Source organism: Centruroides sculpturatus, unplaced genomic scaffold (genome assembly GCF_000671375.1).
Source record: "Centruroides sculpturatus isolate CEXI.00-Female unplaced genomic scaffold, Cexi_2.0 scaffold1976, whole genome shotgun sequence".
Lineage (NCBI taxonomy): Eukaryota > Metazoa > Arthropoda > Arachnida > Scorpiones > Buthidae > Centruroides > Centruroides sculpturatus.
In genome coordinates this window covers 35476-48819 of record NW_019386458.1, presented here as the reverse complement: position 1 = coordinate 48819, position 13344 = coordinate 35476, and the positions used below count along the sequence as shown (strand labels likewise).

The following is a 13344-nucleotide window of genomic DNA, read 5'->3' as shown; positions in this document are numbered from 1 at the left end:
GGGCAGATTCTCTCCAAGACGCCAGGCCCGCAGCACACGGACACATACTCAAGAGGTCAGGATAGCCGAGTCTCAGCCGTGCACTGGACCCCCAGCATCCAGAACGCCATAACCGCCGAGCACCGCCGCATCATCGGACACCTGAACTCGCATCAAGGACGCAAGATCGTCAGTAGCTACCTCATTGAGCCCCGGGGCACAGAAGAAGCGAAACCTCAGCCGGCCAACGAACTTATTTTGTTATTCCTGTTGTGTAAGTTAACTTCATGTCAAAATAAACGGTTTTCGTGTAAGACACTTGTCATCTTTGTCTCCTACCGCCACCATCCACATACGGTTTGGCCCTAGGTTTTCCTGACGCGCAATTAACGTATTGCCCCCAAAATCGGCGAACTTACATTACTTTTCATTAACGTTTCATGTATGATTGGTCTTTGGAATATTGAAGAACATTGCACCTGTCTGTGGTAGATGATCGCGGGTTGGAAACTGACCAATGGACGTAGAGTTCATCGGGCTTTATTCACGTACTGTACATAACATCTAGATACAATCACTTTCCAGGTTAAGACCTTTCGGAATGAATTCGCCCTGATTTGCCAAGTTTTGTTTTGCCTTTTCACATCAATCTAATTTTTTAACCTTTTTTTCATTTATCAAAATCTACATCCAGAAGAATATTCCAATTATTCTAATTGGAATATTCTTCTGGATGTAGATTTTGATAAATGGAAAAGAAATAAATTTTTTATAAGCTAGTTATTACTAAGGCAACTAGCATTATTTATGTTTTTAAACACGATGCTGTATTGTGTTTTATAAAAATAGTTAATAAATTCGACAAAATTTATTACTCTCACNATGGAAAAGAAATGAATTTTTTATAAGCTAGTTATTACTAAGGCAACTAGCATTATTTATGTTTTTAAACACGATGCTGTATTGTGTTTTATAAAAATAGTTAATAAATTCGACAAAATTTATTACTCTCACCGCAATTTTATAACGTAATAAAATTGATAAAATAACTTACTTAATAATGAAGCATAAAAAAAGTAAATTCCAAATGGAAGCAGCAAAATGAACAATGCGGCCTTTGGATATGGAAGCTTTTTCTGAAAAAAATATATAATTGATTAAATAATTCAGAATATTTCTACGGATCAAATGGCAATTTTTAAAAATATATAATTGATTAAATAATTCAGAATATTTCTACGGATCAAATGGCAATTTTTAAGTTATTTTCGTTAAATAAATAAAACAATTACATAGAATGAAATAACCGGTAAAAACTTCTATTTTGTTTTATACTTACTCGAACTGAAGAAATTCTTTGAGAAGAAAGTAACGGAGTAGCTACAAAAAAGTTCAGGTTAAATAAAAATATAAATAGATTGAAAATACCAAAATATTGATGTACTTTTATCCACATTTTCATCGCTGAACGATGTCATCATTCGAAATAAAAAGTGTTTTCGTGCTTTATATCATTTATCGAGTGTGAAAATTTTATTCAAATGATAGCTGAAATGAATAAAAACGCTATTTTAAATTCAGTTATTTATCTTATCACAAAAAATAATATAATTGCCGTTATCTTCTGTTCTGATGACATATTTTTTTACGAATGTACTTTGATTACTTAATTATAAAAAAGCATACTTTTTTTTTATTTTCTTTCTGAAACCGTGTCCTGTTTTATATTTGTGGCGTAATAAACACTAGTATTGTGTTTTATTCTAAAGACACATGGCAAATTTTCCATCAAGTTCCTTTATTCGTTGATNCCATAATAGATATATCTGTAAAAATGTTTAATCAAATTTGTATGATCATTTTTCAAATTAATAAATTAAAAGTATAGAATTCTTGTATAAATTATTTAACAATCAATAATACTGTAAATATTTAAATTCCTTTGAATATGTTTTAAATAAGAATTTCCACACATTTCATCATGGAAATTGTTTATCGATATAAGTGCCAGGAAAAAGTAAGGTTACATTTGTACTGTAATGTTTTCATAGTAAACTACTTTTTAATCCTTTTTATTTTTTGTTTAAATAATATTACCATACTAATGAATAACTATTTCTAGATGCCTTGTATGTGCTGTATACCTGGTTGCATAGAAAAATATATATCCAGTGTCTATATTTAAGTTTTNTTTCATTGGAGGAACAACTAAACTTCATGCATGGTCTGAATTCCACCTCTTTTCAATCTCGTGCTTCATAGGAAGTCATGCCATTTTGGGACAAAGAATGAAACAAGTCTCTATCTAAATATTCGAATATGAAACTTTTGCAATTTGCAGTAATTACATTATATGATGACGATGAATATAGATACATAATTTTCGCTTTACACTTTTCCGTCTGTATTAAAAGTATTTTACCAGTCAACGAGCCCAATCTCTATCGCCATGTTTGATCCAATTACCTTCACTAATAACAATGTATTCTATAAAATTGTTTGATTATGGAGAGCGCTGTCAAGTCATCTAGGCCAGCGGTCGTCAACCTTTATGACCTCACGGACCACTAAACTCACAATTTTGATTCCCGCGGACCACTATCATTAACTTTTTTTAAACGATACAAAATCTGGATAATAATGATCATAAAAGTTCAATTTTACTATATTAATATGAAACTCGCTTGTTTAATTATAACAAATTAATGCAAGCCTACAGTTCATTGCTGCTTGTTTGAAATAAATTTATGAATTCTTAGCGCTTTCCACAAAGGAAGACAACCGCACTCACAATATTGTCTATTATTCATTATTTATTGATAACAGTCATTTCGTATTTGGATTTAGATTCGAATAAAAATGAGTGAAAAAAGCAATTAAGCATTTTGCATTTCTTTCGTAATACTTCGCGTAACTTTCAGTTGATCAATGTCCAAATTTTTCCACGGAACATCCAAATTTTCTCGCGGACCTTCAATGGTCCACGGACCAGAGGTTGCCGACCGCTGATCTAGGCTGTTGGAGAATATTGCTTTGACTTTACATTTTTATTAATATACTAAATTTTGATATATTGGTCAAGTGATGCTGCCGACTGATTTTAAGTAATACAATATTCTTGTGGCAGTCTTTTTGTTCTGAATTATTTTAAAGTATTTTTTCAAAAACATCTAGCGATACGTCGCAAGGTCAGAATGGCAGGAAAGGAGTAATACAATAGACGTTGCATCTTGTGACAGAGTAAACAACCACTTATCAGTAGTAGTTAGAGTTTTCCAGGCATTTTCAGATGTATAACACTTAGACTTCCGCGAGAAGGACCAATTTCCCACCTCGCGGAAGCACTTCCTTGACAGATCGCCCAAGTGTTGCGTGCTATATTCGAACAACATTATCCTATACGATTGTAAGCGTTAACTTTATTTTATTATTTTATTTTTTTGAAAAAGTACAATAGAAGTAATTTTTCAACACGAAAGAAATACTGTAATTATAATATGACAAATACAATGATATATCTTTTTATTGTGTAAAATATAAAAAATTATAAATTAAATGACTTTATATAAAATACAAATACGAAATCCCTTTCATTAATACGACCTGTGTAAAAATCTATTAAATTACGTTAATTTCTCGAGTAGCCACTCCTAAAGCAAACAGAACGTAGATCAATTATTTTATAATTTCGTTTTTATAACACTCTCCTTTAAGAAATATTCATCTTTAGCAATTTCGCAAAGTTGTTTCATTGATGTTCGTCCCGTTTTCATAACCAGGTTATAGAAAATACCCCTGACGTTATTCAGCAGTACATGCGGCTTGTCAAATTCTTGAATTTCTCCAGCATCTAAAACCTGTCAAATTAAAATGTACTATTATAATGAAGTATGATATCATCATTATATATATATATTATCTACAAAATATCTTACCAGCACTCTATCTGAATCAATAATGGTGTTCAGTCGATGAGCTATTGTCAATACTGTACACAATTCGAATTTTTCCCGAATGATTTTCTGTATTAAAGAATCCGTGCTGAAAATAAAAATATTTATAATTTAAGAATGTGAATAAAGAAAACGTGCCACAATTATTGCAAATGAACTAATTATATAATCAATTTTCCAGTTAATGTAAATTTACATATGTTTGCATTATATAAATTTCTATATAATGTAATGACAGACATTCAGACGTCTTAATTTCTACGATATTGTTATTATATAAACTGATATTTCCATCGAAGTTTTAGAGTTTATAGACTTCATGAATTACGTAATGTAGGTGAATGGATATTCAAGTAAGCGTTACAAAGTGAAGTGTTGTGAAAAGCATTATAGAATTTTTGATGACTTTTTTGTAATTATAGCAGAATAAGGGATATATTATAGCAGTTTTGAATAATTCATAACTGTTAACTTATCATGAAACACGATAAGTTATTACATATGCGACATGTTGTAAATATTGCGTTTTGTCGTAATTGCATCAGACTTGAAATATTAAATATAATTCATATTTCATATAATTTACACTTTATACATAATAAAGTACTGCACAATAACTTCATAATGATATTATATTTTATTAACTATACTTTTGAACATGTAACTTTTACTTATCTCACCAGCATCAACAAATGAATCGTTTTCTTGAATTGTTTTCTTAATAAATTAAATTTTTTATTTATTATTTTNAATACAAGTTTCTGTAAGGTTAAAAATATTGTATTGTCTAATAAAGAATGTAAAAAATAAAACTTAATTTGCAATTAGTTGTTTTTGATTATTTTATTATTATAGAAATTTACAAAACTGCTTTATTGAAATGAAAAACATATAAAAGTTACTTCTTGATGTCTAAATTAAAACACTCTCAACATTAAAATCTTTGATGTCACGTAATTTAGTTTAATTGAAAATTTTGCAATAATTTTAACGTTAATGTCAATACACACAAGAGCTAGTGAAATTATAAATAAGTGCCTTTTATCGAGTTTCAGATGAAATGTCTATAATTATAACGTCTGCCCGCTCTCAAAACTCTTACAAAGTTTAGGACAATTGATCAACATTTCCAACAAGTTGACGTCATTCAGCTGACACATCAGTGCGTTGTGCCATCTAGATATTTAGTCGCACGTATGTAGAATGTACGTACAGTCGACCCCCCTATAATGTGGGTTCCTATAACGGAAATTCCTATAACGTAGCGAAAAAATTGCGGCAGTATTCGTATAAAGGGACTCGAAAAACGTCGTCGCCGACTCGTGTCGCGACAAGATTGGTCGAATCTGGACCAATAGTGAATGAGCAGCCGAACTACTTTCTGCCGTCCAGCGCCACGCTACGGAAAGTTTAGGCGGGTAAATTGAGTTTGCTATCGTCTGTACAGTATTATATATAAATTAGGTACTGTATATATAATTATATATTAACTTAATTTATTGTAACTTTATTATAATAATATATATAGATTATAATATATAATAACTTTCCATTATATATAATATATACTTTCCGCCGTCCAGCGCCACGCTACGGAGAGTTTAGGCGAGTAAGTTGAGTTTACTATCGTCTGTACAGTATGTAAATTAGGTACCGTAAGTCTAATACAGCAGTAATTTTATACATTTCTTGTGAAAGAAACATTTCTTATTCAACGGCCATAAAAATTATTTCTATCAATGATGTCTCCAAAGTTGAACGAAGTGTTCGCAGAAAGATAACTTATCAGAAAACGCGGCCGCCGTTTGGTAAGTTGCTCCGCAACGAAAACAAGCGTAAGCAACGGCGTAATCGAACGGTGCACACTCGGTAAGTAATCCTACAATTTTTTGTTTATAGCATAGTTTATACGGATTATTCCCAAAAAATTATACGTGTTTTGGAAATGTTGAGTCGAATTAGTCTAGAATCAGTTAATTTTATAGAAGAAAACCTTTCAAACAGCCTTAGTCCGTAAACTTCACACGTGTCGGGCTGCGATTGGCTTATGTATTTAAGGACTCCTACAACGTAAAATTCTTATAAAGTGGAACGTATCTAAGCTTTATGGGGGTCTACTATACACGTAAAAACGTACGTAAAATGGCAGCACTGTCGATAAAAATGTTGGCTGAATAAAGAACCGTTAGAAAATTTACTAAAATTAAAATTAACATAATTTACGATAATTGTAATAAACTAATACAGTAATACGTCCACTTACGCGAACCCGGAGTTACACGATTTTCAAATCTCGTCGATTCGTCTTTTGTTTGAGCAACTGTTGATTACTCACTCCCCCCCACACTATTGTTCAGCTTACATGTTCGGACGTGACGCGACACATAGCTACAATTTATTTTGTGTTACTTATTTCTGTGTTTGTTATATCTACGGAGACTTGAGAGACTCTATGTGGTGATTTCTTGTAACCGTGAACGAATGAAAAGATGAGATAAGATTAACGAGAACATTTATTAGCTTACATATATCCGATTTGGATTTTACACAAATTGCGAAATTATACCCCGACTTACGTGAATTCGACTACGCGGTTATCGCTCGGTCCCACCTATCGCGTAAGTTCGGGGCTTTACTGTACTTTAATTAATATAACATAGAATTAATAGTATACTATCAATTAATACATTAACCAGACTTACAATTTAATTACATTAGATAAAATTGCAATGAATTTACAGATTAATTGCAATTTTATTAACAGATTATTAACGTAAACAATAAAATACGAATTTAAAAAAATAATACATAATATAAGCAGATAAATAATATACCAAACAAAAGTACGCATACTTCCGTATTAGAATTATTGGTTTTCATATTTTTAATACAAACATTTGATTTTATACGAATTTTTTTCATTATATAAGTACATATCCCTCAATGATCTTGGAATTGGCCTGATAATACCTACTCCTGGAAGTTTCGGCATTCCGGGAGTAGTAGAGGGATGCTGGAATTTCATTTGTAAGATTTAAAGGTTTGCGTGTTTTATGACATATTTTATTCCAGTTTTGCAGTGTTTGAACAATCTTTGTATTTTATACAAGTTTGTTAGGAGGTTATGGAAAAAATATATTTTGCATTCAATTATTTTGGACATTTTTCGAAAAAAATCTATTGTTTTGATAATTCCAAAGTCGATTAAATACACGTCTGCGTATTAACGATAGAATAGAGTACACCTAGCTTTAGCCATTGATAAGGCTAACGGGTNTTCTCACCTGTTACTTTTTGTAAGAGACATGTTAAAAGAATTAAAAGAAGATCTGATTGACTCCAAGCAATGATTTAATGTATAATTGTATAACAGTTTATTATAGATAAAAGAAAATATATGACAAAATGATATAAAAAAGATAATAAACTTTCCAACAGATTCAGTTAGATCAATTTAAAATTCTGCAGCATATGGAAACATGTCGAGTTTCCATCAGATAGGACTGGGTCGAGTCCTGTTGAGATCCCATTTGTTGATTCTTTCAATCAAACCTCGATATAGCTTACTCATAAATGGCATCCTGTTCTGATAAAGCACCAATGAATGCTCGCGAATAGAGTTTACGTCTCTAAATATTAGAGAATCTCTCGGTATCTGTACAGTACTAAGTGTTTTTGCATTACCAACGACACTAAAGGCATTTTATGGAAGTTTGACCAAAATATTACACTAAATCGCGTGTAGAGCTAAGCGAAATATCACAAACAATAAGAATTATANAAGTTTTAATATATTTAATTCTGGTATTGCTAAATTTCAACGTATCCACTACAATTAAGGACATAAAAATGATAGGATTGTGAAGTTCCTGAACGATATTTGTTTAGATTAATGATATCTCTCTTAACTCGTTGTCTCCATTAATCGTTTTTTTGCGTGAAACACTGCGCCTCATACTATACTATTTACCAATGTTTTCGTTCTTCCTAGGTTTAATAACCATACATTAAGTCGGTGAAAAATGATCACATCATACAATGTTAATGATAATGGACCTCAAATACCTACAGCATACAACGGTTTGTACCTTAAACATTTATGAAAATGTGAGAAACCGGGCGAGGGGACGGAGCCTTCTAATCGTCGAGTTGGTAAAACTCGCCCACTTTGTCTTTGGGATGGCTTTTTTCGAGTGGCGAGGGGGTTGGGAAAGTCGACAGGTGTCCGTGTTTTGGAGTGACAGGAGACAGGTTTTTAACAGACAAGAATTTATTCTATAACAAAACCTATGATACATAAAACTAAGCCTAAATTAGATGCGGTTAAATGAGGTTACATATACACTCCTATGGAGGGGATTGACAAAAAGTTTCTAATCAGCTCGCATGCTGATCTAATGACCTAACTCTATCGCTACTTCCACTGAGAGAGAATTTACAATAATCTATAGATACCTCAATCTTCGTTGATCAGAGTAGATGACGTTCGTTCGATCGGAGAGAGGAATTCGAAGAGGACTGGCGATTGTATGGCGGGTCTTCATATCGTTGACTTGCATGGGCCGAGACAGTCCGTTTGTGGAGGTCCGCTGAACTAGGCACCTAGTCGTAGATTACTCCAGGCATTAATTAATCTATTCACCTTTCTTTGTATGAGACGACCGCCCGGGACTTCGGTGTTTCCACCTTTTATGCTTGATGCCTGGGAAAATGATCATGTGATCGACTATTGACATGTCGAAGGTTCATTCCCAGGTGCGGGCATAGGTTTCTTCCGATGACGTTTAATAGCAGCTGTCACTCTTTCACATTCGAATCTTTTTCCATCTTGTTGTCAAAATTCCTCTCCGATTGTTTAGAGAGAACGTCATCTGATCCGTTCTAGACGATGTTTTCTTTTTTTTTATAACAATCGCGTTACCCGTATAACAATTCTTCTCTTACACCCGTAGATAGGCCCGCGGGCTCACAAAAATAATTTTACTAGTTTCCATGTATATCTTATATTATTCAAACAAATTTCAAAGAGAGGTTTTAATTTTGAAGAGAAACCAAATTCGGCTATAATATTGTACAGGGAATGCAAACTTGTCATATGCTTTATGCAAGTATGAATGTATATTTGGTACTTATTCTTTGTATTTACATTTTTTTCAAAATTCTTTTCGATGTATGAATTTTTATGTTTGAATGATATACTTTCTTTTCAAAATCCATATTGATAAACATGTTTATCAATGTGAATTTGTGAAAAGAACAAGTTTACTTAGTACTTCGTACTGTGTCATACTTAGTGTTAGATTGTTAAATTAATGTGTTTCCCCTGTTACACTGATTTTGTGCTGTTTTATTTATGAAAAGGGCAAAAATTCACCTAATACTAACTATTCTTTATACATTCTCTTTCCAAATCATTTCGATTAATATTAATATGTTATTTTTAATTAAATTCGACCATAATTAACTCCTTCAACATCGATTTTAACTTTTAATTTCAATTAAAATAGCGGACGGCAAATTCGCAAAATAGTAAAATATACAAGAAACTAAATTCCCTTTATTTCCACCATGTCCAATCACCAGGAACAAAACAATTTTCGTTCGCAGAGACGATCTTTTATTAGAGGATATGCCTGTGCAAAATTATGTAAAAGTTTTACAAATCAGTGAACCAGATTTATCCATTACACTAGTGTGCATTAATGTATTTTTTTCATGTTATTTTCGAAACCGTGTTTTTTGAATACATTGGACTTCGTGCGACATGATCATGTACTTGGACATTGGACACTCGTGCGACTTGATCATGTACTTGTTGTTTAGATTGAACATGCTTTCGTTTGGTACCAGTACAAACTCCTTTCTTGGGACTGACCTTTTTTACTTCTCTTCTGGCATCTTTACGAACAACCTGCTTATAGTGTGAGGACCCAACCGGGGTCCGAAAGGTGGTCATTAACGACTTTTTAAATGAGTCAAGTTTCATAGCACGACAGAGCGAACTTAAAGATCGGATTTAAACAAGGAACCGTTTGTCTTTTTAAAAAATTTTAAACAATAGATAAAGTCGATGATAACGAGATTGGAGAGTAGTCGTGTTCCGACGCGATGTTGACCACTCCCGCGCCCTTAGTTGGGTTTCGAATTGTCACCATGTGACGAGGAGAGACCAATGGAGAGGCGACGGAGGTGGAAAAATCGATAAAAACGCGTTTTCGGTTATTTTACGGGATCTTGAGTTTTGGTGCGTAGTGCTCACCTGCTGTGATTTGGTGCTCACGATACAGACACAACGAAGGCTCTTTCGACGCCCTAGGAACTGGTTTCGCCAACCCGTCACTTCCAGAATCGCCGAGGATCCGTCCAGAATCGTCGAGGTTAGACTCGTCCACCGAGGACATCTCTACATGTGTAGGTGCGTGCCCCGAGGCCATCGTTCTCTACTTCCAGCGTGCTGACAATACCCAAAGACCAATCGAACAGTCGCACTTTTCCGTTTTTATTAGAAATGTTATAGTAGCCCATCGTTGGATAGGCTTTCGCCTGACTTATTGTAAGAACAATTTAAGTATATTATTAAACGGGTTCATATGGTAAACCTGTCTCGGTGAGTCATTCCGCGCCCACACAACAGTATTGACTGCTCGGCTGTCAAAAAAACCTCACCCCTAATCGGCTGACCTCACAATAAAATGGGTATTTGTGAAAAACGCTTGGGACAGCATTTTGAATCAATATTCTCTTTTTCAATCCTGGTTTATAATCTGATTCCAGAAAGTGCTTACTGCAGACAACTGAAAAGTCAGTTGTCAACTGTTTTCATCTGTAAATTTAAAAAGAGTTAGCTTATACAGTAAATCTATTAGTTATACTATCTATAAAAAATTTGTAAGCATAAATAGATAAATTGTACAAAAGTTTAAAAAATATAGCCTACAAAAGTTTCAAAATATAGCCTAATCTCATTGCAATTAGGGGTCGTGCAAAAACCGTACTTGTCCTCATTAAGGGGGGTTATATGTATTTAATTTTTTGTATTTTAAAAGCTGAAATTAAGTGCTTTTCAAATACACCCATGTAGTTTTTAGCAATGTCTTTCTACTGTTTTTGAAATATCCGAGAAATTCGATAAATTTTCGGGGGTTAAAATTTTCCATATGCCTTTTTAGGGGGTTTTTATAAGAGCCACAAAAGATCACAATGGGAATGGGAAGGTAAGATTTGGGAAATATGGGGATACGTAGCTTTTGCACGAACCCTTACAGCACATAAAATAATTGCAAAAGTAGCATCAATGAATGTATCATAGGTGTTATAATTTTTCCTACGTTGTTTAATTATGGAGCATTAAATAAATCTTACCTTTTCTGCTGACAGCTTTTATCCATTTTATACGTAAATTCTCTTCCACGGGATATTTGTGAAAACTTGTTCCATCTTTTTTCGATTTGTTTGATGTACAAAATGGCACAGAACAACAAACCATTTTAAATCAAACTTTTTAAAAATTTACCAGTATCTTCATATAAAATATTTTCGAAATTTTAGTTTTTTTTTTAAATCTATCATAAGCACGTCTTTGCAACAGAATTGCCGTTGATCACTTGATCGAATAGTCCAGTCATCAGCGCTCCTAGTGAGGACTATGTGCAAATCGCCTCAGGAAACGACACACGTACTCAGAGCAAATGGCTAGGCTGTTCTTATTGTAGGCTGTGCGCACACGCACTTCTGGGGAATTTCGACAGCAAGCATCTTTCGAATTTCAATGTAGGCGACGTTGTTAGCCATACATTTAAATAAGATTTACAGTCGACCCCCCTATAACACGGTAGATACGTTCCGTTCTTTATGAATCCATTTTGCCAATCACAGCCCGACACGTGTGAAGTTTACGGACTACGGCTGTTTGAAAGGTTTTCTTCCATAAAATTAATCGATTCCTAGACTAATTCGACTCATTTCCAAAATACGTATACAGGTATACCTCGCCTTATGTCGGTAATTGGTTCCAGGAGAACGTCGTAAGTCGAAAAACGACGTAAGTCGAATTTACTTGTCTCCGAATCTACTTATCACTACGCTAAACCGTAAATTACCATTCCCGGTTCTGTATTTTATTTATTAATGCATTTTTAATAATATATGGTTAATAAAAATCTATTTTAAGCTTACAAACAAATAAATTTTAGTTTTTAATATAGTACGGAAAAAAAGTAATCTAAATTTACGAATGCATGTACTGTAAATACAGTACATACTTGTATATATTTTAATATGATTTTATGTGCTTTAAACGTTTTTCTAGTGATATTACGACTNGCTGAACTGAACTAGGCAGACATCCATAGCAAGGGGAAAACCCGTTTTACTTCAGTTAAAAGGTTGTCCGTATTTAATCAGCAAATTTGTTTTTTTCAAAATTCGCAAGTTTTGAATGCTAAGTGAACTTAATTATTTCTAAAATATAAATCGTGTAGTTGTAGGTTCACTGGTGGATGCATTCCGTTCCAGAGACTTAGGGGTACATATTAATCTGTGAGATGTTCACATTTTTTAAATTTTGGTCTCGACAGACATAAGTTAATTCAAGATGGTGATGCATGAAATACGGACCCCATTGGTGCTTTTACAGTAATATGGAACTCAACTCCTCCGAACTCTCTCTTTGCAAGCAGACATTCGTCCGGAGCAATTTGTGAAAAAGACACTAGGTAGAAAGTCAATTCTTCCCGAGAATATTGAAAAAGAGCTGCTGGAATATATATTGTTGATGGATGTCATATTTTTCTATTATAAAAGCATTTTTGCGATAAAATACATTGGCGTGAATAATTTTGTAATTATTTAACATTTTTTGTACTTTCCTATTTGTTATTGGCTACATTAAAGCATTTTTTAAAATATACAGTAAGGTTCCATATTACCACTCGATTTTCTCTAAGCCTACTTTCCGACTTTTTGTACAAAAGCCTTCAAAAACTATACTTATAGTTACACTAGCGAAAAATCCAATTAGGAATATTTAGTTTAATAGTTACCAGTACTTTTCGCACAAAAAATGTGGGTGTAGTTATGATACCTTGTTTACAATTCACTAAAATGAAAATGGGGTTCCATAATACAACTTCTCCTCTATTAATAGTAAAATCTAAAATTTTAGTATAATTCTTATAATTGCTTAGATACAACTTTTTGATTTAAAAAATATTCCAACCTTTTCAATACTAATCAATTGTGAAATCTCATTAATACTAACAGAAAAAGATGGAATTTTTAGAGAACATTAAAAGAGAAAGACGAAAAAATCGGGAACGGAAACAAATGAGAAAAAACAATGAAACATCACAACAGCGTGAGAAAGATTATGTAAAAACAGGGAGCGAAATCAATTAAGACGTCAGAGAAAAGG

At 33.1% G+C, this 13344-nt stretch overlaps 2 protein-coding genes across 2 annotated transcripts in view; both read right to left on the bottom strand.

Annotated features, from left to right (window-relative positions):
• Nucleotides 1–1509, bottom strand: part of LOC111615034 (solute carrier family 15 member 2-like) — a 27953-nt gene extending 26444 nt beyond the window's left edge. The window contains exons 1-3 of the mRNA XM_023356408.1: nucleotides 1424–1509; nucleotides 1319–1359; nucleotides 1034–1115 (exon numbers count right to left, since the gene is read on the bottom strand). Of these exons, the coding sequence (XP_023212176.1) occupies nucleotides 1034–1115; nucleotides 1319–1359; nucleotides 1424–1460 (160 nt within the window). The 5' untranslated portion in view covers nucleotides 1461–1509. The remainder of the gene's footprint in view (nucleotides 1–1033; nucleotides 1116–1318; nucleotides 1360–1423) is intronic.
• A 1962-nt stretch (nucleotides 1510–3471) lies between these two features.
• LOC111615036 (multidrug resistance-associated protein 4-like) lies at nucleotides 3472–8659 on the bottom strand. The gene is made up of 3 exons (XM_023356410.1): nucleotides 8388–8659; nucleotides 3915–4020; nucleotides 3472–3836 (listed from the first exon to the last, which is right to left on the bottom strand). Exons 1-3 carry the CDS (start codon nucleotides 8489–8491, stop codon nucleotides 3660–3662), a joined length of 387 nt encoding a protein of 128 aa, XP_023212178.1. The 5' UTR covers nucleotides 8492–8659; the 3' UTR covers nucleotides 3472–3659.
• Between the last annotated feature and the right edge of the window lie 4685 nt (nucleotides 8660–13344).

Bases quoted from the DNA above. Each gene is read 5' to 3' on its own strand.
- LOC111615036 (XM_023356410.1), bottom strand. From the start codon at position 8,491: ATGCAAGTCAACGATATGAAGACCCGCCATACAATCGCCAGTCCTCTT. The intron at 4,021-8,387 runs GTATCTATAGAT...TTTTATTTTCAG, and splicing joins TCTGATCAACGAAGATTGAG to CACGGATTCTTTAATACAGA. The intron at 3,837-3,914 runs GTAAGATATTTT...TTAATTTGACAG, and splicing joins TTGATTCAGATAGAGTGCTG to GTTTTAGATGCTGGAGAAAT.